We start from the raw sequence: 21,979 nt of genomic DNA on the forward strand, positions 1-21,979 counted from the left end.
ATGGCAATCAGGCTGAGATTAATGTTCAAGTTAACATGAACGGAGCGGTTGAATCTTTTACAAATCAGAAGTTAACTGATGGGGAGAGCCTTAATAAAAATGAGGTAGCCAACCGTTCTAATGAATTTATTGATGCATTGGAGGTTTTGAATTCCAACAAGGAACTATTCACGAAACTCCTACAAGACCCCAATTCACTGCTAGTTAAACATATTCAAGATTTACGGGATTCTCAGGCAAAGATGCAACAACATCGATCTTCCTCCAAAGCTAAAACGTCACAGTGCCGGCCAAAAGGAGAAGATGGGTGTGAAGGGTCAGCCGATGCTCAAATGTTCCTCTCTAAGGGAGTTGACATGCCCTGGCCTTCAAACACAACAGCTGTCTTGAAGTCTGGCAAACAAAATTGTCCTTATAAAATCAGCAATTGGCCATCACCACAATCTCACTATAGCTCGAAGAAAATGGAGAGAAGTGTTAGGCCGACATTATTTTCTTTTGAGCACATGAAAAGGAAGTTGAAGCACGTGATGGCGGTGAATAAAAAAGAGCATCGCCAGATGTTCCTAGATGATATTTGCAGATCCCTGCATCAGCATGAATTTGAACAGTTCGAAGATGGTGATAAAGTAATGAGCAGGCAGGAAAATGAAAGGATTTCTGCTAGTAAAGTTGAAGAAATGTCTGAATCTTTCAACGAGATCAATAGAAGAAACTGGATAGGCCAAACAGAGAACATTGTTTCAGGCACTGGAAGCGAAGCTACTTCATCCATCGAGAGCTGTCATAGAACCTCAAATCTGCTAACCCTAACACATCTGAATGAAAAATTTCACCCTAATAAACACATTTCAGATATGTCAAATGGAGGAAATGAAGATTTCTCAAGGAAACAGAAGACACTGAAAACTTTGGATAGGTTAAGGTCTTTGCCTGAATATGACTTGTTGCCTAGAATTACTCCACAAAGGAATAAGGGACATGAGTTTGCATCTCCACAAATGAGATTTTCACCATACAACAACTATTCAACTGTTAATGTATACAAGTGGAGGGTTCAGAAAGGAAAGAAGAGCATCTGCTTAACTTCTCCCATTAATACTTTCGGAGGGCAACCAATGTCCGATGACGAGAGGCCCGAAAACCAATCGGAAGACGCAAAGAAAAGTATCTCTGGCGATTTATCTCCTCTCACCAAAGTGCTTAAAACTGTATATTCCCTTGGTGATGATTTTGGTCACAAAGGTACTTCTTGATTATGAAAGTGAAAAATGAAATTCCAATCATCATATGTTCCATATATAATAATTTATCTTATCTGAACAGGTAAACAAACTTCTGTATGTCCTCGGAAAGTCATAGAAGGAAACCATGGTGCTAGGTTCAACAAATGCGAAAGTGATGCTTTAGATGTCGCTTTGGAACTAAATGGTGAGCTGAATACCAGCATGACCCAACGAACTGAAGCAGTCAACCACTTCGGAGATAATGAATACTCTGAATGCTCAAAACTGGTAAACTCTTTTATTATACGTAAATGTTTAGGGTTTTTTCCAGTGGACTAGTGCATCAACTCTTCATCTCTTTCATTCATGCACTGTGTTTTCTCTTTCTTGTTCTCCTGTTTAAACTTTTGTCTTGTTTGCTAATTTTTTTTCCTATCCTTTCGCTTTGGTTTACTTAGAACTCACCTTCTGCGGATCAAACATCATTTTATTCAATAGATGTTTATTCATCAAGTCCTCCATTTATTCAAAGAGCAGAAATTTCTGATAGCATGAGTGATAGAGAAGAGCAGCCAAGTCCTATATCGGTTCTTGAACAGGTCTTTGTCGAAGAGAACACTAGCTCTCCTAGCACTATATCTCTAGCAGGTGAATTCATTTCGTAGAAAAATTACTTACTTATATAGAGTACACCTTTGTTTTAGTACTGAGTTAGCATCGGAATCTTGCACAGCTAAGCTACCAGCCAAACCATTTTGTATAGATATTGAAGAACACTATGCAACTTCTCTCTTGGAATCCCATTTCGATCCGAAGAATAATGCAAGTGCTTCCGAGGACAAGCAAGGATCTTTGTCTGAATGCATAAGAGAAGTTCTGCAAGTTTCTGGTCTCAATTGGGATGAGCTCTCTGGGAGATTGCATTTGTCTGACCAAATGCTTGACACATCCTTGCTTGATAATGTTGACGTATGGCCTAAGAAGTCCCCTGCTGATCGGAAGCTGCTTTTTGGCTACATAAGAGAAGTCCTTTTTGAGATATATCAACGTTATTTTCGATGCTCCCCCTGGATGTCACTTCTCAACCCGCAACCTCGACAAGCTATGTTATCAAAAAATATGGTTCATGAAGTGTTGAGACATGTTGATTGGCTCCTCCTCTCAGACCTGCCCCAACAAACATTACAGCAACTTGTTGAAAAGGATTTGAGCAAATCCGGAACATGGATTGATATCCGACTCGATACTGAGGTAGTTGTTACAGAGTTAGTAGATATCATTCTAGAGGATTTGGTAGTTGACGTTGCCATTTGACTCCAAACATAAAGCGGCACGTCTGCATTCCTGAAAATAGAGGCAGTTTTGGCACGCCAACGCAACCCGTGTTCCATATTAACTGAGACAAGATCAGCCTCTTTTCAGCTTTTTAACCTCATATCGATACGTGTTATTTCGTTGTCGGAACAGCTTGACAGCCCTGGAAGAGGTGTTTTCGCTGGTTTTGAAGTGGTCTGGTGCATGGATTCAAACTTCGGCCTTTACACTTCGTACATACATTTACATTAAACAATCCAAACAACTATCATCAGTTATAGGTTAATTTTTTCAGTTCCAAAGAGATTTCCAGTGGATTAGCCAATATAAATCAATGTTGGCTTACAGCTTGTAGTTACCAAGATATCGTTCAGCTCCCTATTTTAGATGTTTCAGATAATTTTCTTCATTCCATTACCTGTTATCCAATCCTCTCTTTATGATTTTTCATTTGGCTGATAACCGATTCCTCCTCTGTTTTGGTTTCATAGAACATAAAACCAATCTGATTGATGCAGAAAAAGTTCATATCCAAGCTTATCCTTGGTTGTACTTAATTTATTCAAGCGTGTGGTATATTTGATTTTTCGGGTACACGAGTTGGGTACTATGTATGTAATGGGAAGTCCCTTGTGATTTAATGGGATTGTCCGCGTGCGTGAGTACTATAAAATATACGCAGATAATGTGCAAGTATACACAATCGTTCAAGTAATATAATGATGAGTGAGTATCGTCTCCACAGGAATTGGGTGAAATTAAAAAAGTCTAACCAAAGCTAAGCACTAATCTATCTATGTATAGTTAGTCTTTATATATACAAATGTCACGACAAATGGAAATGTGTATGCTGATGGATGCAGATGAATGGTCTGATGGTGTAGCAGATGGATATGTAGTGGCAAGATAAGATGTTTAGTGTTGAAAATGGTGTAATGTCGAGGCAATGAAAGATGGTAAATAAACAGTAAATAAACAACAAATAAAATGAAAAGAAGATAATCCTCACGTGACAAGCTTCCAACGGAATGAATGATAGGGATTGATTTAAGGATGTTAAACTTATTCCTCATGTATATTTAAGCTATCTAATCTTTACTTGCTCGACAGGGCTTTCCTAAAATGTTCTCAAAGGAACCTAACAGAATAGGATGCCAATGCATCTGCTTTCACTCAACGATGTTGGCCAACCTACCCTATTGATAAAGACACCCTTTTTAGTCGTTGAAATCATATCCTAGTCTCTCCCGAGATCTAAGGGATTAGATTATAATATTCTTAGGCCGGTTCAAAGCCCCTTGAAAATATTATAACACATTGCTTATGAGGATATTGTCTTGCGGTTCTCTCGAATACTTACAAGTATTTTTAGCTTAGGTTTCTCCCGAATACCTAAACTTCATCTAAGAAATGAACATTTCCATGCCTCTTACAAGCCTAGATGGCGAAGCATTCATAAACAAAGCAAATAAAGAACCAAAATAAACTTAAATATACCATTAAAATAAAGTCTAAATATCCATTAAACCAACCACCACCAAATAAGTTGGTTCATGGTGGGGTTCGAAATATCCAAACAAAAAAGCATGCAAATATTCGTTCCAACAACCCACAGATAAATAGAAAAATAGTAGCAAAAAGGGAAGTGAGAAATAGCCTTCGACATGCCACCGGAGGTCTCCTCGGCCACCACGAACCACCTTAGCTCGCTAGCTCCTTTCGGCACTTAGCTCGACACTCCTTGGAGCTTTATCAATGGAGGAAAACCCAATGAAGAAGAAAAGGAAATGGAAATAAAAATCTGATTTTTTTCTGCTCTATGCGTGTGCCTCTTCACGTGTTCTAGTGTTGTCTCCCTTGAGGTGTAATATATAATAAAAATATCTATGGGTAATAGTGAGGTTTTTGGGTGCAAAATACTCCTCATACCCCTAGAATCACATATAGTGCTTTAACCTTATCCTCCAGGTGGCAGTGGTCCCATAGCAGCTCTGGCAGGCGGTTACAGCAATCATTTCACGTGTGATGCCGCGGCATTACTTCCCATCTAGTCCTTTTTGCTTGCTATTCCCTGCACACTACAGACAAACTGCACATTTCCTTCAAGTAGCATCATTAAGAAATAAAATATCACTACCACCACAAATGCAACTATATGCAACTACATGATACTAAAATGTCTAAAATGAGCTTTTAAACAAACAATAACTTAAGTGAAAAAGGCCTTAAAAGTAGCCTTTTTAGGAAGTTAACTGGGATATTCTTCCTCGTAACAAGCAAAACCTGAGACGAACACATGATTTTATATCAGGAGTGCGAATTAAAAAAGTTATAACAAAAATGAGGTATGAAATTAGATCATCAATAGAAAATATAAATAAAATATCTAAACTATAGGGAAATTTAAAATTTTCACCCCTCCTATCCCTGAGCAAAACCTCAGTTCTAACCATCAAATACTCTGTAATAAGCCAAGGTAAACTTCCCACAATTACAACACTAATATTATATGACCAAAACTCCATTTGTCAGAAAAGAACATATCCTCCCACCTACTTCCAACAAAAATGAGATTATAGAACCAGGGGGTGTCTGAACAATTCTGAATATTTGTCCATGGCAAATTCTTAGTCCAATTACAAACTTTTTCTTAATCAATCCGAAAAGGGTAGTTAGTGAAGAACTAATGTGTTTATGTGGAATCCTTAAAAGATAAGAACCAACAACTTGACATGTTCCAGCTGACTATAAAATTTGTCGGAACAAACAGCAATTTATAAACCCCAAATACCCTACACGAATCAAGCGTGGTGCCATTTATTAACTGCAAAAAAGCCTTTAGCGATAGATTTGCATGGGGAGTTATATGTTTTCAAACAATTCATGCACATAGTGAGCCATCGAGTCCCTCATCTTAAACTTCGATAACTATTTGTCTATTGACAATCTCTTTTGAAATCATCTCCAAATTTATTTCCAGGCACAATCTGTGCGACCCCAACAGCAGTATATCTAAGGATGTAATCCCATTCCTTTTTTTTCACAAGCTTGAAATTTCTGGAGAAAACTCCATAGATTCTTTCTTGAAGATGTCATCACATTTGGATGGTGGGGGTGGTGGTGGGGGTTTTAGGAAGAGAAAAAGAGGGGGTGAAAGGATATTCAAGTTCAAGAGTTTCGGCAAGAACGGTTGCCCTGTTGAGTTTGATGCTTCATTCAGGAATAACGTTAAATCACTAGTTGAATATGGGCATTTGGAGATGAATCTCTGCAACGATGGAATGTTGTGCTGGTCATTTCAGCTCGAATTCCATCGACATCCTCCGTTGCATGTACTGTTGTTCGTCGTCGAAGAACCGATTCGAGTATCATCGATCAACCTTCATTGCAAGCATTGCCGATATGTTGGTGAAGTCTAGTTCCATAATCTACTCACTAGTATTTTCTTTTCTTTTCACAGATTAGTTGTAGTTTGTTTCTTCATAAAGCACAGGCTGGGGTCACCATACGATGTGCAACAAGTACCATTTTTTGTTACCATCTAAAGACACCGTAGCTGCTTGTTTCAACTGTGATGAAACCAACTCTGATGAGTCGAATCCAGAAAAGGGTAAGCTGAATTTAGTGGAATTAAAAGGCCATACCATGCATGGTGTCTTTCATTCTAATGGATTTGGGCATTTACTATGTCAATGGCAAGGAGATGGGTTCGGATCGGTTGGCAGGCTATCAGATCACGGAATTCTGGGACCATTTATGCACTGGTTTGCAAGCCAGGTTATAATGTTTTCCATTGATCACAAATCTTGAATACTTTAATTACAACTTACGATTCAAGTACCATGAAATTCAACAATTTTCATCTGGGAAAGTGAGCTTGTGTGATACCTCAAAGAAACGAGGCATGGAATTGAGGTTGCTTTATGGAGCAGCATATGGTCATCTATGGTTTGGTCGCTGGGGATACAAATTCGCACGAGGATGTTACGGTGTAAACCAACCGATTTATCAGAAAGCCATCGAAGCAATTCAAGGGATACCTTTGTGCTTGCTAGATCATCATCTCGGCATCTCCAACAATGATGTTTCAGTTATTTGTCCGAACATTCCATGTTGATCCTTGGCGACCTGTTTCATTTCATGTTGAGGTCTCAACTTCCGCAAGAAAACACAGTCGGTTTGTGTAATCCCACAACGGTGGAGACTAACTGCAGATGGTCACCGAAGCGAGTTGAAGCGGCTACTCGGGTTATCGTTGAGGCTCTAAAAAACGCCGAGTTCAGGTGGGTTTCAAGGCAAGAAGTAAGGGATGCTGCAAGAGCTTATATTACTGACACGGGGTTGCTGGATTTTGTTCTCAAATCACTTGGGAATCACATAGTGGGAAATTACTGGGTTCGTCGTTGCTTAAACCCCGTAACTTAAGTACTAGAATATTGTCTGGAAGATATTTCCACTGTAGTTCCCAACTCGGCGGCCCTCATTATGAACAATTCCAAAGCAAAACCTAGAAGTAAGATTACAAAGGTTCAACTAATGAAAGACATTGCATATCTATACAAGCATATCCTGAAAGATCAAAAGCCAACAATGAGCACCGGGGTTCTCTCTGCAATACCGATGGCAACCAGGATAATTCTTGACACCAAATTCCTTGTTAAAGAATATACCTAAAGAATATACCGAAGAACAGCTTCCGATCCAGGGCAACTAGTTCAAGCTCTTCTGTACAGTCACATTGAAGAACAATGAAGGGATCAATGAAGGGTTTAAGAAATCAGTGCCCCCATATGAATGAGTGAATTTAAACGAAAACACTACCTTCAATGAGCTTAGACAAGAGGTGGAGAAGTGTTTCAGAGAAGTGTATTGGAGGCTGAGGAGTTTCATCGTGGAAGCCGTGGCAAATATGAGTGTGAAGGGATCGGATTTGGTGGTGGGATCGGTTGAAATGGGCCAGAAACTTGTTTTCATCGGTAGCAATGATGATCAGATAGGATCAGAGGACAGTGGTGGGACTAGGATTGTGGATTGCCTTTGTGGAGCCAAAGAGGATGACGGTGAAAGGTTGATAACATGTGATATTTGTGAAGTCTGGCAGCATACAAGGTGTGTTAGGATTCCAAATAATGAAGAGATCCCACAAGTTTTCCTCTGCAAACAATGTGAGGAAAAGATTGTGTTCGTGTCTTCTTCTTTACCCTAAAATTAACTATATATATATATATATATATATATATATATATGCATTTCAAGAACGGTTTATGTAATGATTTGTAGCCATGCTTGGCCAATGCCAATGCCAATGCCCTTTTAAATAATATAGACAAATGGGTTGCAATAATGATGAACCTTCAATGCTTCTACCTTGGGATTCTTCTCTTTTTTACTTGTCCTGTTGTTCGAAACAACTTTAAAGTGATGCAAAATGTATCAAATTATTTTCAAACATCAAACAAGTGAACAAAAACTAACAGAGTTTGCAAACATTGCATTTTAGGTAGGCGCAGACATTAAAATATAAATCTGTATTCAGTTGGGGGAAAACATTGAACATTGTAACAAAATTGTTTGCGATGACAAAATCTTTGCTCTTCCTATTCACCCTTTAAACATGCAGTTTTAAACAACTAAACCCTTCTCTACAACTATTATAATATGTTCCCTAATTGTTCCCCTCAAAAGTCGTTGTGTTGAAAAATGTCTGTAAGAACAAAAACAACGGATTTGTCCCAATAGCCCCGTCAAACTGAACAAATCCTACCCAAATCAAATATCATGTAAAAGAATGCTTTGAGCTGAACATGTACCAAATCACACATGCACAAAGAGGATCGACATCATATGCATTCTTTATATCAGTTTCTTTTGAAGTTATAAAGCTATTATTTATCTTACCTGAAAATTGAGAGGCTTATTTTGCTCCTCTGGGTTGATTGGAGAGTGGCTTATTTTAGCTTTGATCATTGTCAAGAAGTTGCATTCTTTTTACTTTCAAGCCCAGAAGCCTCCCTAAGAGCAGCTTGTGCCTCATCCTCCTTCCCTAGAGCATGTAGAGCAGCAGTTTGCAAGTAGGATGCAATATGCCAAATAGGAGATATTACTTGTGCTTGAACAGCATCATTGAGGGCTTTTTGGGGCATGTCGTTCATGAGGTAGGACAAACTACGCCGAGCATAAACTGTTGGGGAAGCCATGGTTCTGACATCAATGAACTGGGAAATGAATTTAGTTACTGTCAGCTCAAAAATGCATGAATATCGTAATTTAGAAAACATTTACACCCTTTTAAGTCCAACCATGGCAATGAGTATCAAAGTTACTGTTCTCTTATCTTTTTTGGAACATTAATGGCACTAATTAGATCCTAGAATCTTTTTAAAATAGGATGATGATGAAAGTCATAATAGATATTTCAATGCAGAAGAAGATCTATTGATGATGATGATGATAGTCATCATCATGAGCAAAAGAGATCTGCCTATCTCAATCTGCCTCCACTAAGAAGTTTTGCTTTGCAAGAAGACATTGATAGGAAAAGCCTTTGGTATTCGGGGACAAGCCATAAAAATAGCAATTAGAAAAGCACTCACAATACAGTTGAAACAAGCAACACAACCAGTAGTCATTTACATTAAAAATCTGAAACGGCGGGATATTAGCAAAATGGTATGATATAAAATCTAAATTAAAGAACAAAGCAAGAGTAGAAATGAATTTAGTTACTGTCAGCTAAAAAATGCATGAATATCATAATTTAGAAAACATTTACACCATTTTAAGTCCAACCATGGCAATGAGTATCAAAGTTCCTGTTCTCTTATCTTTTTTGGAACACTAATGGCACTAATTAGATCCTAGAAACTTTTTACAATAGGATGATGATGAAAGTCATAATAGATATATCAATGCAGAAGAAGATCTATTGATGATGATGATGATAGTCATCATCATGAGCAAAAGAGATCTGCCTATCTCAATCTGCCTCCACTAAGAAGTTTTGCTTAGCAAGAAGACATTGATAGGAAAAGCCTTTGGTATTCGGGGAAGAATTGTGAACTAATTCTAACCTGGGAATAGCATTCAATGGCAGCTCTAAAGTCTTTAAGCCTAAAAGCAACATCACCCTTTTTCTTCGATGTCAATGTTTCCTGCATCTGGTTTGTCCACATCTGGAAGGAAAGCTGCAAACCATAAAAATAGCAATGAGAAAAGCACTTACTATACAGCTGAAACAAGCAACACGACCAGTAGTCATTTACATTAAAAATCTGAAACGGTGGGATATTAACAAAATGGTATGATATAAAATCTAAATAAGAAATCTGCCATACCTAAGCATTATAATGAACAAAGCAAGAGTAGACATGTAACAGATTAGATCATTTACAAATAAACTGATCATATTAGTATCATCAGAGCATGACATTTATGCATGTATGTATATAGGGTTAAGATCCAGTTACACAATGTATAACTAAAAAGTTTTACGCTAATTTAGGATTGTTGGATGAATGAAAATAGATGGCTGAGATTATCTCCTTGTTTTTTTCCTAGTAAATATTTTCTCATTTCCTACTGTTAATCTCAAATGTCTATTTTCACTCGCTCAACGATCCTAAATTAGTGTAAAACTATTGTAGTTTTATGTTGTGTATATATGGGTGTATAACTGTATATGCACTTAATTATATAGATATGCAGATAGCAAGCTAACTTGAACTCCTACTTCTATGCCACTAATAATAATGATGACTTTCAACCTAATCACCATCACAAGAAACAGTAGTAATCGGATTTAGATGCATTCTTGAGCATTAGGCACCCCAAAAAACCAAAAAAGTGAAGAATCAAATATGTCAATTATATTACAGTTAAGAAGAAATGGTTATACTGGAAACTTAAATTGCATCCCCATAAATGATATAGAAAAAGTCAATATTCTTGCCACAGCAATCACAGATTAATGTAAAGAAAATAATTTCTGATGACTAATTAGAAAGGAGCTTGACGGCCTTCCTTTTTTGTACATATGGACAAGTTCCAAGGGGAAGTAGCGACGACTATGTGATGTCAAACCTTGATTTGTTAAGCTTTAAGGCCAAATGATATATGAAAAATGTTCACTTTTAAGATGAAACGAACCTCGGTAGCAGCACCCTCATCATCTTTATATCCAAGCTTTTCAAGAACATCATGGATGGCAGTCAAATCCATTCTTAAGCAGGCTTCCCCCAACAGTGATAAAGTAACAGCATCAACTCCATGAAGTATGCCCATTAATTCATGAGAAGGGACCTTCAGAATTAATTGAAAAAGGAAACTTCTCAACAAAAGGAGAAGTGTTATTCAACTTTATAATAGAAAAGACCTAATGACTGTACATAAAATAACATCTATATCTATTTGGAGTTAAATGAGAGTCTGCATGCCAACCACTATCTCGCCTGTATGGAATGAACTATTAAAAACATTAAGACATACCAGTTATAGAATGAGGATTTCTCTCTATCTCTCTCTCTATCTAGACCAAACAAGCAAGTCAAAAGAAACTATAATTCTTATTTTTAAGAAAAGCAAAACTTGAGAACAGTATTTCCAATGGCAACCATAATGTACAAATGGTTTTAAAAGTGTAAATTTTGGAAATTATAAAATGAATTTACATGAGAAATAGAGAAGACAAACAACCTCAGTGTCCCTCTGAAGAGGAATTAATGCAGCAACCAATGACTTCGGATTTGGTCGTTCGCGGGGCTCATTTTGCAAACATCGTGATGCTAAACGAACTAACTCAGTCCCATCATCATTTGAAAATTGCCCTTCCAAACAAGAATCAATCAGCAACTGAAAATTTCTGGCACGGATAAGGTCCAGTGCCTGAAGGAAGTAATACAATTTAATTTCAGGGGTACAGCAGTTAGTGTAACTACACCATCCTAAAATGGAAATGCAAGCAACATAAATTATATCATAACATGCAGTTTGGAAGGCACAAAGTGGCACTCTCATAAGAACAAACACTCAATATAATAATCAGAATAAAACATAAAAAGTTTCATCCCATCAAATGCATATGCATCTAGACAGGAACCGACTCAAGTGGTGTCATTTAGGGTTTTGGTCAGAATCATAACAAGAGTCCATAAATAAATTTTTGATGTGGTATTACTTCAAGAAAATTCTCTCCAGAACCAATTTTCAAAGTCTAGTTGCCTGTCTCACATGCTAAGGATCTTGAAATGGAAACCTTCAAAAATATCAACTTACAATCCCAAGATTGGCAAGCACTATCCTAAATCACCAATCATGTCTCTTCAAGTTGGACTAATGAAACTCCATAAAAGACGATATAAAGAAACTACTATTTTGCAATGAGTCTATTGCATCAGAATAGTCCCTGACATACTTACATGACTTGGAGGAATATGTTTTCCGCTGAGAAGATCAAGCAGAAGGGTACCAAAACTATACATAACACTTTCTGGTGTTACTCTTCCTGCATAAGAGACAAAACACAAGAATAATTTGGAATACTAAACCGTCCCAAAAAAGGTGAACAACTCAAGTACTATAAGACTGGTTGTGACTGCTGTATTCCAGCAAAGTAGATAGAACCACACAACCCCAATGGTAAGAATGAACAGATGTTACAATATGTACTTCTATAAAGAGCATATAGCATATTTGCAGTATCAACATATATGGGTTCTCCTCTTGTCCTCTGACTAGGTGCTTGTCGCTTAAGCTTTGACAAAATTCGAGAGTTGCGGTAAGGAAAGGAAATCAAAAGATGTTATGCAATATCCTCTGACTTTTTTCTCTCATCGGATTGGGCGAGGAAGGGAAGGTTAATTATAGAGAGTGATTGTAAATCAGTAGTGGATTGGATTTTGCTGCCGACATCATCTCCTCGTTTTTTTAGTTCGTTGGTTCAGAAAATTGCTTCCCTAATCTTGGAGAGGGAGATCATTATTAGACATATCCCGAGGAGCTGCAATTGTGAGGCTGATACTTTAGCTAAACAGGGGATTGGATGATGAATGAAGGTTGCCTTAGAGGTTTTTCAGTAGGGTTGGTGGTCTATTGAGGTTGTTGGGGCTGAGTCAGTTTTGGTGTTGTTTAAGGGAGGTCTGGTCGCATTGGGGTTTTGCTTTCTACGTTCTGTAATTTTTTAGGTTTTGTTAGTTTGTCTTATGGCTGTATTTTATGTACTTTGTCTTTGATTAATAAAATCCTAAGGCACTCTTTTCCACCTTCCGCTGATTAAGGAGCTTTCCTAAAAGATCCATTAATCAAGAAGGGGGTTTTTAATGAGGCCTGAAATTCTTATCAAAAAAAAAACCTATAACTTATTGCATAACCAAATAAAAGGGTAAAAAAGATAGTAGCGTGCAGAAATAATATATTAACATCCTGATTAATTCCTAACCAGGTTTACCTAATGGACATTCAACAGCCTAGCTCATAAATAGAACCAGCAAAGTTCCAAATATGCTGCTGCTAGTAAAAAAGATGAGCATTCACGTAAGAGCCTTATTGTTTGTTAAAGAAGATGAGCACCTGTCTTCAAATACTCAGGAGGAGTAAATGCCAGGTTTGTGCTATAACTTTTCCCATCTCTACTGTTCTTCATCAGACCAAAGCATGAAAGTCTAGGGTTCCCCTCCTGAAATTACCGTGCATAACTAATGAATAATACTAATTTCCACGGATGAAAAGTCAATAAATAACATACTTACATCATCAAAAATTATTCTATAAGCATTTAGATCATGATACAAGGATCGTCCCTTGCTGGTACAATATTCTAGAGCTTCTGCAAGATGCAAAGCAACCCTTAGTCGCATTGCCCACTTCATTGGCTGTGCTTCCCCTGAAAACCCAAGTTCAGTACTAAGGTAAATTTGAACTAGCATTTTTTTATAAGGATCAAGGAATAGAGAATGAAATATAGAACTTCAAATAAACTGAAAAGGGAGACGTTGAGATGGGTGAGAGAAAAGTAGAGAGAGAAAAGTTGAAAGGCAAGATAGATTCCGGTGAGGTTTGGAAGGTGTTTGTTGACAATCTCAGTAGGAGAGTATCTAGACGTGTGCTTAGAGAAATTTTTTCGGCTCAGGGAGCAGTGGATAGAGTTTTTATCCCAAAAGAAACAAGAAATCCTAAATATAGATTTTCGACTTTTGCTTTTGTTCAGTTTGAGAGAGAATCAGGTTTAAAGCGAGCGATAGATATATTAAATGGATCATTGATAGATGGGAGAAGGATTTCAGTTGGAATTGCAAAATACAATGATGTTCGTCCAAGGATAGCAGGGAAGGTCAGTCCAGTTATTCCGGCCCCAGTCTTGAATGCAGCAGGACCTTCAAAGTGGAAAGCGACAGATTTTTCCAGAAGGAATATTAGGGACGAAAGATCGTATAAAGATGCTTTATTGTCCGTTAGTATGAGAAATAATGCGTTGGGGTATTCGGAGTTTCATTCTGAAGGGAGTCACAGGGAGAAAGTAAGGAAGAATGTTCTGGAAATGCATATTCCGTCTGAGAGCTCAAGTTGGGTCAAAAGTTCTTTAACGGGGATTGTTAAGCTTTCCTTGGATTTTAACTCAGTTAGGGAGTTCTTTGAGGTTGAAGGTTATGAAGTTCAGATTGTTGGCTGGGGATATGCCAGTAATTCCTGCGTTATCTCTTTCAAATCCTATGAAGATATGATGGAAGCTTGGACAAAGAAGAAAGAGGTGATAAGCTTGTGGTTTGAAAGATTGACTCCTTTACTGAATGAGGATGGAGTTCCTATGGCTTTTTGCCAGGTTGAGATATTCGGGATTCCTCTACTATGCTGGAACGAATCTTTCTTAGAAAGAATAGCCGGGAGATGGGAAATATGGTGGAAATACATGACTCCACCAAGAACAGGGATGATCTCACTTCTGCGAGGATTCTTATGAGAGTTGTTAGCCCGTTTGATGTACCAGAATTTATTATTCTTGGATCCTATGGGAGATCGTTCAAAGTTAATATTAAGATTGGATCGGTTTATGATGATTCAAAGCTTTTTTTCAAAATTTCTCTGGTGGTCGGAGCAGTTGGAGAAAATTGTGGTGAGCTGAGGTATGAGGACGAGGAAGATAGGGATATGTCAGAATTTGAGGAAAGTCCAGTCCAATCAGCAAAGAAATGCAGACAAAAAGTTGACTTTTGGATAGAGGAGGGAGTTTTTTCTGGCTTAGCAGAAACTAATGGGGAAACACATTCTCCAAGATTTACCAAACATGAGAAAAGTAGTAGAGAAAGTTTGTCAGGTTCACAGAACGTTTGGAAAAACAGAGGAGAGTTTGCAGGTTTGGGTGTCAGGAATTCAAATATTTCGGCTAATGGATCACAGGCCCAATCGGATGATTTTGAGTTGCCTGGACTGGATTTTTATAAATTAATTCCTTCTGGGCCAGCTTACACAATTAACAAGTTTGGTAAACTGGTTAAAAATAGAAGAAGAGCAGAGGTGAGCAGTGATATGAAACAGTTAAAAGGGTCCAGTAAGAATTCTGATTTTTTTGGCAGTGAAGAAAGTGAGGCTAAACAAACTAAGTCATTGATGTTAGTTTCTAATTTAGAGATATTAAAAGATCATTCTAGAGGTCGTTCGTTAACAGTGCACAGAAGCTCGCATTCCTCTAAGAGTGTGCCTTTAGAGAAGAGGAGAATGCCATGTTATAGTAGAGTTTACAGAAGAAGTAAGGAGAGGAATTACTGGCAAGGGAATGATCAGAATGGAAATGTTGTTAACGAGGTTGTTTCAGATTCAAAGATGGTTAAGGATCAGTTTAGCTCAGATGTTCAACAGACTTCTAAAATAGGAGGGCTTAATTTACTAGATTGTGAGATTCCAAATTCAGTCCTGAAATCTGGTGATGAAGGTATAGATGGAGAGTCTCTAGGCTGTGATTTGGATAAATAACCTTTTCTATCCAATTCCCGATTGACCAGTAGAAGGGTTAAAAGATTATTGTTTAGGGAAGCAGTAGATCAAGTCAGTATTTCTACAGCAGCTTCTTCAGTCTTTTCAGACCTCTTAGATGAAGCAGTCGCTACATGGCAAATCAGTCAGATTTTGGGTATTTCTTTCAAGCAGGGGAAGGAAGTTTTTTTGAAAAAAATAATTAATTTAGAGAAAGGTTGTAATATGGCTAATTGAGAGTCGTACTGGGGTTTTGGGGATTGTTCAGTTATCAATTATGAAGAAAAACTTAGCCATAATCACATGGAATATAAGGGGTTTGGGGAAAAAGGAAAAACAAAGAGCGGTGCAGAGATTAGTCGCAAACTCTCATCCTTCTTTTCTTTGGCTTCAAGAAACCAAAGCAGAGAAGATACAAAGGTCTTTTCTTAGAAGAAACGGGTTAAATGGTTTTCAAGGGGTTGTTGAATCGCCAGCTATTGGTTCTTCAGGGGGGTTGTTATGTTGATGGGATGATGAAGTGTTTGAGAGGGAAGATCATTGTATAAATAGAAGATTCATTGCAGTTACAGGAAAATTCAGATTTAATCAGTTCAGAAGTGTCCTAATTAATGTGTATGGTCCTTCTGTGGAGGAGGAAAAAGAAAGCTTCTTTGAAGAACTCAGTCAATTCATTTCGGGACAGAATCTGTCGGTTTGTGTTGGAGGAGATTTCAATGTTTACTTGTGTGAAGATGAGAAGATGGGTAGAGCTCAGAATAGAGTTTCAATGAGGATTTTTTCTCATTTTATTCAGTCTGTAGGATTAATTAATCTGCTTTTGGAGGGGGGAAGGTTTACTTGGAGTAATAACCATGATGATCCCACTTTTGTTAGATTGGACAGATTCTTGGTGGATGGACAATTCTTGGCTTCTTTTCCTGAGATTATTCAGTCACTTATTCCTAAGTCTATATCAGATCACAATGTTGTATTGTTACAAAACGGAGGTGTAAATTGGGGAAACAAGCCTTTTAGACTATACAATTATGTTATGGAGGAAGATGGTTTCCAGGAAATGGTTTGTCAAACAATTACAGATTGCAAGAAGCGCAAGAGAAAATCAGGAATTCTTGGTATTTTGAAGAACTCTAAATTAGCCATCAAACAGTGGGCAGGGAAGAAGAGTAAGTTTCCGGGAAATGCAATTTCTGAGTTAGAAAATAAAATTCAAAAGCTCGAGGTGGTAGCACAGCAAAGGCATGGCAGTTCGATTCAGGAGATTGTTGATGAGTTAAATACGTGTAGAAGAGAATTGTGGCGACTTCATAGAATTGAGGAGCAGATTTGGCATCAAAATTCTAGACAAAGGTGGGTGAATGATGGTGATCGAAACACAAGATACTTTCATACTTGTGCTTCGGTGAGGAGAAAACAAAATGCATTGACTGTTTTAAAGGTGAATGGGAATTTTACGAGAGACCCAGATGCTATAAAAACTGTTGTAAAAGATCACTTTTTTAATATTTTCAATGAGAGGACTACACTGGAGGTTGAAGATATAGGGTTGCATTTCCCTAAAATCTCTTTCGAGCAAAGTAGTCTTTTAGAGAAGGTTTTTTCCGAGGAGGAAGTGTGGGAGACTCTAAAGTCTTGTGATAGTAACAAAGCTCCTGGACCGGACGGATTGAATTTGGGTTTCTTCAAAAGGTTTTGGCCTGTGCTAAAGGATAACATTATGGATTTTTTTCACAAATTCTTTTTGGGGAAAGAATGGGAGCATGGTATTAATCATACCTTTATTACCCTTATTCCTAAAGGTTAGACCCATAAGCTTAGTGGGAGGAGTTTACAAAATTTTAACCAAGTGTCTCTCAAGAAGTCTTAGAAGTTGTATAGGAGATATCATAAGCCCGACTCAATTTGCTTTCATTCCCGGTCGACAGATTTTGGATTGCTCTCTAATTGCAAACGAGGGTATAGATTATTGGAGGAAGAAAGGGTTAAAGGGTTGTGTTTTGAAAGTAGATATCAAGAAGGCTTACGATACTGTTGATTGGCCTATTTTGTTCAAGGTAATGAAAAAAATGGGATTCGGCTCTTCTTGGATTAGTTGGATCAGGAGATGTGTTACTACAGCTTTGATTTCGGTGTTGGTTAATGGGGTTCCAACGGAGGAGTTTCCAATGGCAAAAGGGCTAAGACAGGGTTGTTCACTCTCTCTCCCTTACTATTTAATCTAGTAGGGGAATTGTTGAATTTACTAATCCTAAGGACGGTTTCAGAGGGATTATTTTCTGGTTTGAAAGTTGGTAAGGCAGAAGGGTCTTTCAATCTTACACATTTACAATTTGCGGATGATTTAATCATTTTTTGTGGGGCTTCGAAGATGCAGATCATGAATGTGAAGAGAGTGCTTAGAGTGTTTGAGATTATGTCAGGGTTGCAGTTAAACCTCAAGAAGAGCAGACTGTTCGGAGTTAACATACCTTTAGAGGAGGTTCAAACTTGGGCAGATTCCATTGGCTGTGCAGTGGGTAGTTTTCCCTCTAAGTATCTAGGTCTACCTCTAGGTGCAATAAAGAATTCCTCAATTATTTGGGAACCGGTGGTGCAGAATTTTCACTCAAAATTGGCAGGTTGGAAGGCAGTGACTTTATCTCTAGCTGGAAGAATGGTTTTGATTAAATCTGTTTTATGCTCACTACCCACTTATTTTTTGTCAATGTTTAAGATTCCAGCTTCAATCCTTAAGACTCTCAATTCTATTATGTCTAATTTTCTATGGGGAGGTGGGAATGGTAAAAAGAAAATTCACTGGGTTAAATGGGCTGAAGTCTGTAAACCTAAGAATGAGGGAGGGTTGGGAGTATGTAATCTGAATTTCATGAACAGAGCTTTGTTAGGGAAATGGTCCTGGAGATTTGCAAACGAGAGAAATTCGGTTTGGAGGAGATTTATTTGTTCTAATACAGTCTCGATTCCTCTAGATTATTGTTTGACAGTAATCTTCCAGCTGGTAGTTCTTGGCAGTGGAGAGCAGTGGTTAATAACTATTTCAAGCAAGATTCATTTGGTACTAATTTTCGATCCTTATGTAGCTTTCAAGTTGGCAATGGTAAGCACATTCGATTTTGGCAGGATGCTTGGGTAACAGATTATCCGCTACAGGTTATTTTTCCAAGATTGTTTTTGATAGCTATTAATAAATCAGGAAAACTATGTGAGTTTGGAGATTTTCATCCATCGGGCTGGATTTGGGATGTTAAAGTGAGGAGAAATTTAAATGATTGGGAGTTAGAACAATGGTGTAACTTGATGAGAACTATTTCTCTTGTTTCTCTGTCTACAGAATCCAGTGATGGCTTAATTTGGAAAGGCAGTGGGGATGGTATGTTTACAGTAAGTTCTTGTGTTAAGAAATGTGTTTTTGGTTCCGAAGAGGTTCAATTCTGGATGAAGGTTGTTTGGACAGGATTACTACCACCTCGAGTTGAGACTTTACTGTGGAAAATTGTGCAGAAAAAGCTTGCTGTTAAGACTGAATTGGCAAGAAGAGGAGTTCAAGGAATTGACGATGTTTTATGCCCTCTTTGTAAAAAGGTTGATGAGTCTTCCTCGCATTTATTCTTTTCTTGTTCGGTTGTGTGGGCATTATGGAATAAGTTCTTACAATTGTGGAGTGTTAGTTCTGTTCTTCATAAAGATGCTAAAACTTTTTTATTAGGCTGGGAAGAGTTGAAGCCAAATTCTGCTATATGGTCATTCATTCCTGGGGTTGTTATTTGGACCGTTTGGAAAACCAGAAATTTAATTGTTTTTGAAGGGGGGAAGTTGGATCAGATTGAATTATTCTTTTTAGCAAGAGTCAGGCTGGCATCTTGGTTCCTAGCTAAGTATAAGGATATCTCAATTCCTAAAGACTCGTTGATTTCGGACCCTTCAATAGGGGATTCCCATTCGTCCTACAAGTTCCTGAAGTCTTCTAATGTTCCCTGGTGTCCTCCTCCTATAGGCTTCATTAAACTGAATGTGGATGCTGCCACTAGTAGTGATTGGAAGAAAAGTGGGTTGGGAGGCATTTTAAGGGATCATCTTGGTGCAATATTAGGATCTTTTCAGGAGTCAGAAGGTCCGAGTCCTCCAACTTTGAAGGAACTTAAAGCTATTCAAAGGGGACTTGTTTTCGTCTCATCTATCCAAGGGAGGGAAAAATTCCGTTTGATTGTTGAGAGTGACAGCAGGGTAGCTGTGGACTGGATTATTAAAGCTAATTCTTGTCCAGCTGTGTATGCTTATATTGTTAAAGATATAGTCGTTAAACTTAGGTTTTGTGGGGGATTTGTTAGATGGGTTACAAGAACAACTAACATGGAGGCTGATGCCTTAGCAAAAGCTGGTATAGGTTGAATTTTATGTATTTTGTTCTCGAGTGATTATTTGGAAGGGTTAGGGTTTTCTCCCTATAGGCTGTAATTCCTACTTTATTCAATAAAGTTATAAGGCACTCTTTTCCATCTTCTGATGATTAAGGAGTTTACACATTAACTCCATTAATCAAGAAGGTGATTTTTAATGAGGCCTTCAAATCTTATCAAAAAAATAGAGAATGAAATAATCAAAATCTAATGACTTAATAGGAAAGAACCACAATTCAGCAGATATTGAAAAGTTCTAGATTTATTTGAACCATATAAGGCAGCTGTTCAAATAGAGAGGGGGGACTAAAAATATGAACTAAATGCTAAAGCTGAAGCAAGGGAACCAAGCATGAACTTACAATGGAACAGGTGCTTTGCCAGTGTGTCATTGGGCATAAATTCTGCAACAAGTAACCTCTCATCACCTTCACAGCAACAGCCAAGTAAATTCACCAACCTATGGTTCCGGAGCTGACCAACAGCTTTTGCTTCTTCCTAAAGTTATAGTAGCTAAAGTCAGAAGGTACAAGCTTTATAATGCAAACCTAGAATTGCTGCCATTTTGCCACAATAAATCTAATAACAGCAGGAAGAGACAGAATCTAGTTAGAACAAGTGTTCTTGAAGGTTACAATTATAATTAAGAGACATTAGACATATGCATGCATATAGAACATATCAGCAACTTAACTGAAACAGAAAATTCCCTCCAAGAGGACAATCCCTGAAAAACTTAATTTTATAAGTTCAATGTCTAATGCAAATAGAGAAACTTCTCCTCTTCCTCTGTTCTTGCATCTTTCACAGGTGAGCAACTAAGGGATAACTTACAGGAAATCCTGAAAGAAGCTACTTGCATATGTTTATCATTTTGCTTACCAAGAATTGCCGGGTATCGGGCCATGCAGACTTATTAAATCGTTTAACAGCAATACGCTTTTGATTTTCCAACTTGCCCCTATAAACTACATTAGTAGCCTTCTCACCATGTTCTGAAACTATATTCTCCATGGCAAATCCAGATGTAGCCATCTTGAGTGCTTCAATTGAATATTCACGGAATGCAGGCAAATCATCAACTTCACCCTTGTCTTCATTTTCTACAAAACATGCTTAGTATTAAAACCAGTGTCTATTAGCATAACCAATAAACATAACTATTCACACTTACCAACATTATCAGCTTCAGGAATTGATCCATTCTGATCCGAGCTCCAACAACATGCAGATAGTTTTGAACACCCACACCCCATCCCAAAACCTTGATGAATCTACTCCACAACTAACAAACAGAATGAGTGTCTAAAGTTCACCAAACTTTTACAATGTTTCGATGTGAATGTTCAGCTTCGCAAATAAGCTTCGTCCAAGTAACTTCCCACTGAACCAGTGTTAAATAGAAATCGTTATTTCTTCTAAAATTCTGCTAAAAGCAAAGCCCCAATTGACTTGCAACAATAACAAGTTGGATTACAATATTCCATTTCAGATATCCATAAAAAAGAAAATGAAGCTAAAGATAAAGATTCGAATCTTATATGTTGCATTCAATTCTATTCTTCCACTACGAATCTGAAACCGATTATTCAATTATTGATCCTAGTTAAAAGTTAAAACTTCTCCGTTTCACTAAGCTTAATTTTCCATTCCAATCTACTGAAGCAAGATAATTATTTAATTTAATTCAACACTATTTTGGAAACACCTTTTTTTTTCTTTAGCGCAACTTCCCCCGCAACCAAAGGAAACAAGTGAAACAAAATAATAACGTTACCTTTAGCAGCAGCGGGTTCTCCAGTGAGTCAACTCACTTTCCCCGTTTTAGTCAATGAAAGCTCATCTTCGTAAAACTTCGACTTCTCTGTAATCTGGAGACAATTCCTCTAATCAATCAAAGCTGGATAATACAAACAAGGAAAGGAAAGGGGAGGGGAGGAAGCAATTTTGAGAAGAAACTGAATCAGCTAAAGAGAAACTTGATTCTTTAAAAAGAAAATTAAGTCAAAAGGGGTGCTGTAGTTTTCTGTGTTTTATTCTTTCTTCCATATATGAGAGTTGTGTTTGGATCAGGGATTGTTC

General features: G+C 37.7%; 2 protein-coding genes and 1 pseudogene across 7 annotated transcripts; 2 read left to right on the forward strand and 1 right to left on the reverse strand.

The window, feature by feature from the left end:
- LOC120193523 lies at positions 1-2,935 on the forward strand. 2 transcript variants are annotated; one of them, XM_039196008.1, is made up of 4 exons: positions 1-1,245; positions 1,327-1,514; positions 1,685-1,874; positions 1,960-2,935. In XM_039196008.1, the coding sequence occupies exons 1-4, from the start codon at positions 36-38 to the stop codon at positions 2,538-2,540; spliced, it is 2,169 nt and encodes a 722-aa protein (XP_039051939.1). In that variant the 5' UTR covers positions 1-35; the 3' UTR covers positions 2,541-2,935. The 2 variants fall into 2 exon arrangements, with proteins under 2 accessions (XP_039051939.1, XP_039051940.1); XM_039196009.1 differs by having other exon boundaries at positions 1,972-2,935.
- Positions 2,936-5,629: 2,694 nt separating this feature from the next.
- On the forward strand, positions 5,630-7,746 carry LOC120193623 (annotated as a pseudogene).
- Positions 7,747-7,773: 27 nt separating this feature from the next.
- On the reverse strand, positions 7,774-21,979 carry LOC120193746 (serine/threonine-protein kinase BSK7-like). Of its 5 annotated transcripts, XR_005522890.1 has the most exons (12): positions 21,675-21,979; positions 21,072-21,281; positions 20,780-21,000; positions 20,260-20,395; positions 13,283-13,416; positions 13,104-13,209; positions 11,954-12,039; positions 11,232-11,420; positions 10,686-10,838; positions 9,611-9,724; positions 8,439-8,755; positions 7,774-7,935 (listed from the first exon to the last, which is right to left on the reverse strand). XR_005522890.1 is itself a non-coding variant. In XM_039196184.1 (11 exons), exons 2-11 carry the CDS (start codon positions 21,151-21,153, stop codon positions 8,510-8,512), a joined length of 1,467 nt encoding a protein of 488 aa, XP_039052115.1. In that variant the 5' UTR covers positions 21,154-21,260; positions 21,675-21,977; the 3' UTR covers positions 8,116-8,509. The 5 variants fall into 5 exon arrangements, 4 of the variants coding, with proteins under 4 accessions (XP_039052115.1, XP_039052114.1, XP_039052117.1 ...); XM_039196184.1 differs by lacking the exon at positions 7,774-7,935 and having other exon boundaries at positions 8,116-8,755; positions 21,072-21,260; positions 21,675-21,977; XM_039196183.1 differs by lacking the exon at positions 7,774-7,935 and having other exon boundaries at positions 8,116-8,755; positions 21,675-21,977.

Source organism: Hibiscus syriacus, unplaced genomic scaffold, assembly GCF_006381635.1.
Source record: "Hibiscus syriacus cultivar Baekdansim isolate YM2019G1 unplaced genomic scaffold, ASM638163v2 tig00116996_pilon, whole genome shotgun sequence".
NCBI classification, from domain to species: domain Eukaryota; kingdom Viridiplantae; phylum Streptophyta; class Magnoliopsida; order Malvales; family Malvaceae; genus Hibiscus; species Hibiscus syriacus.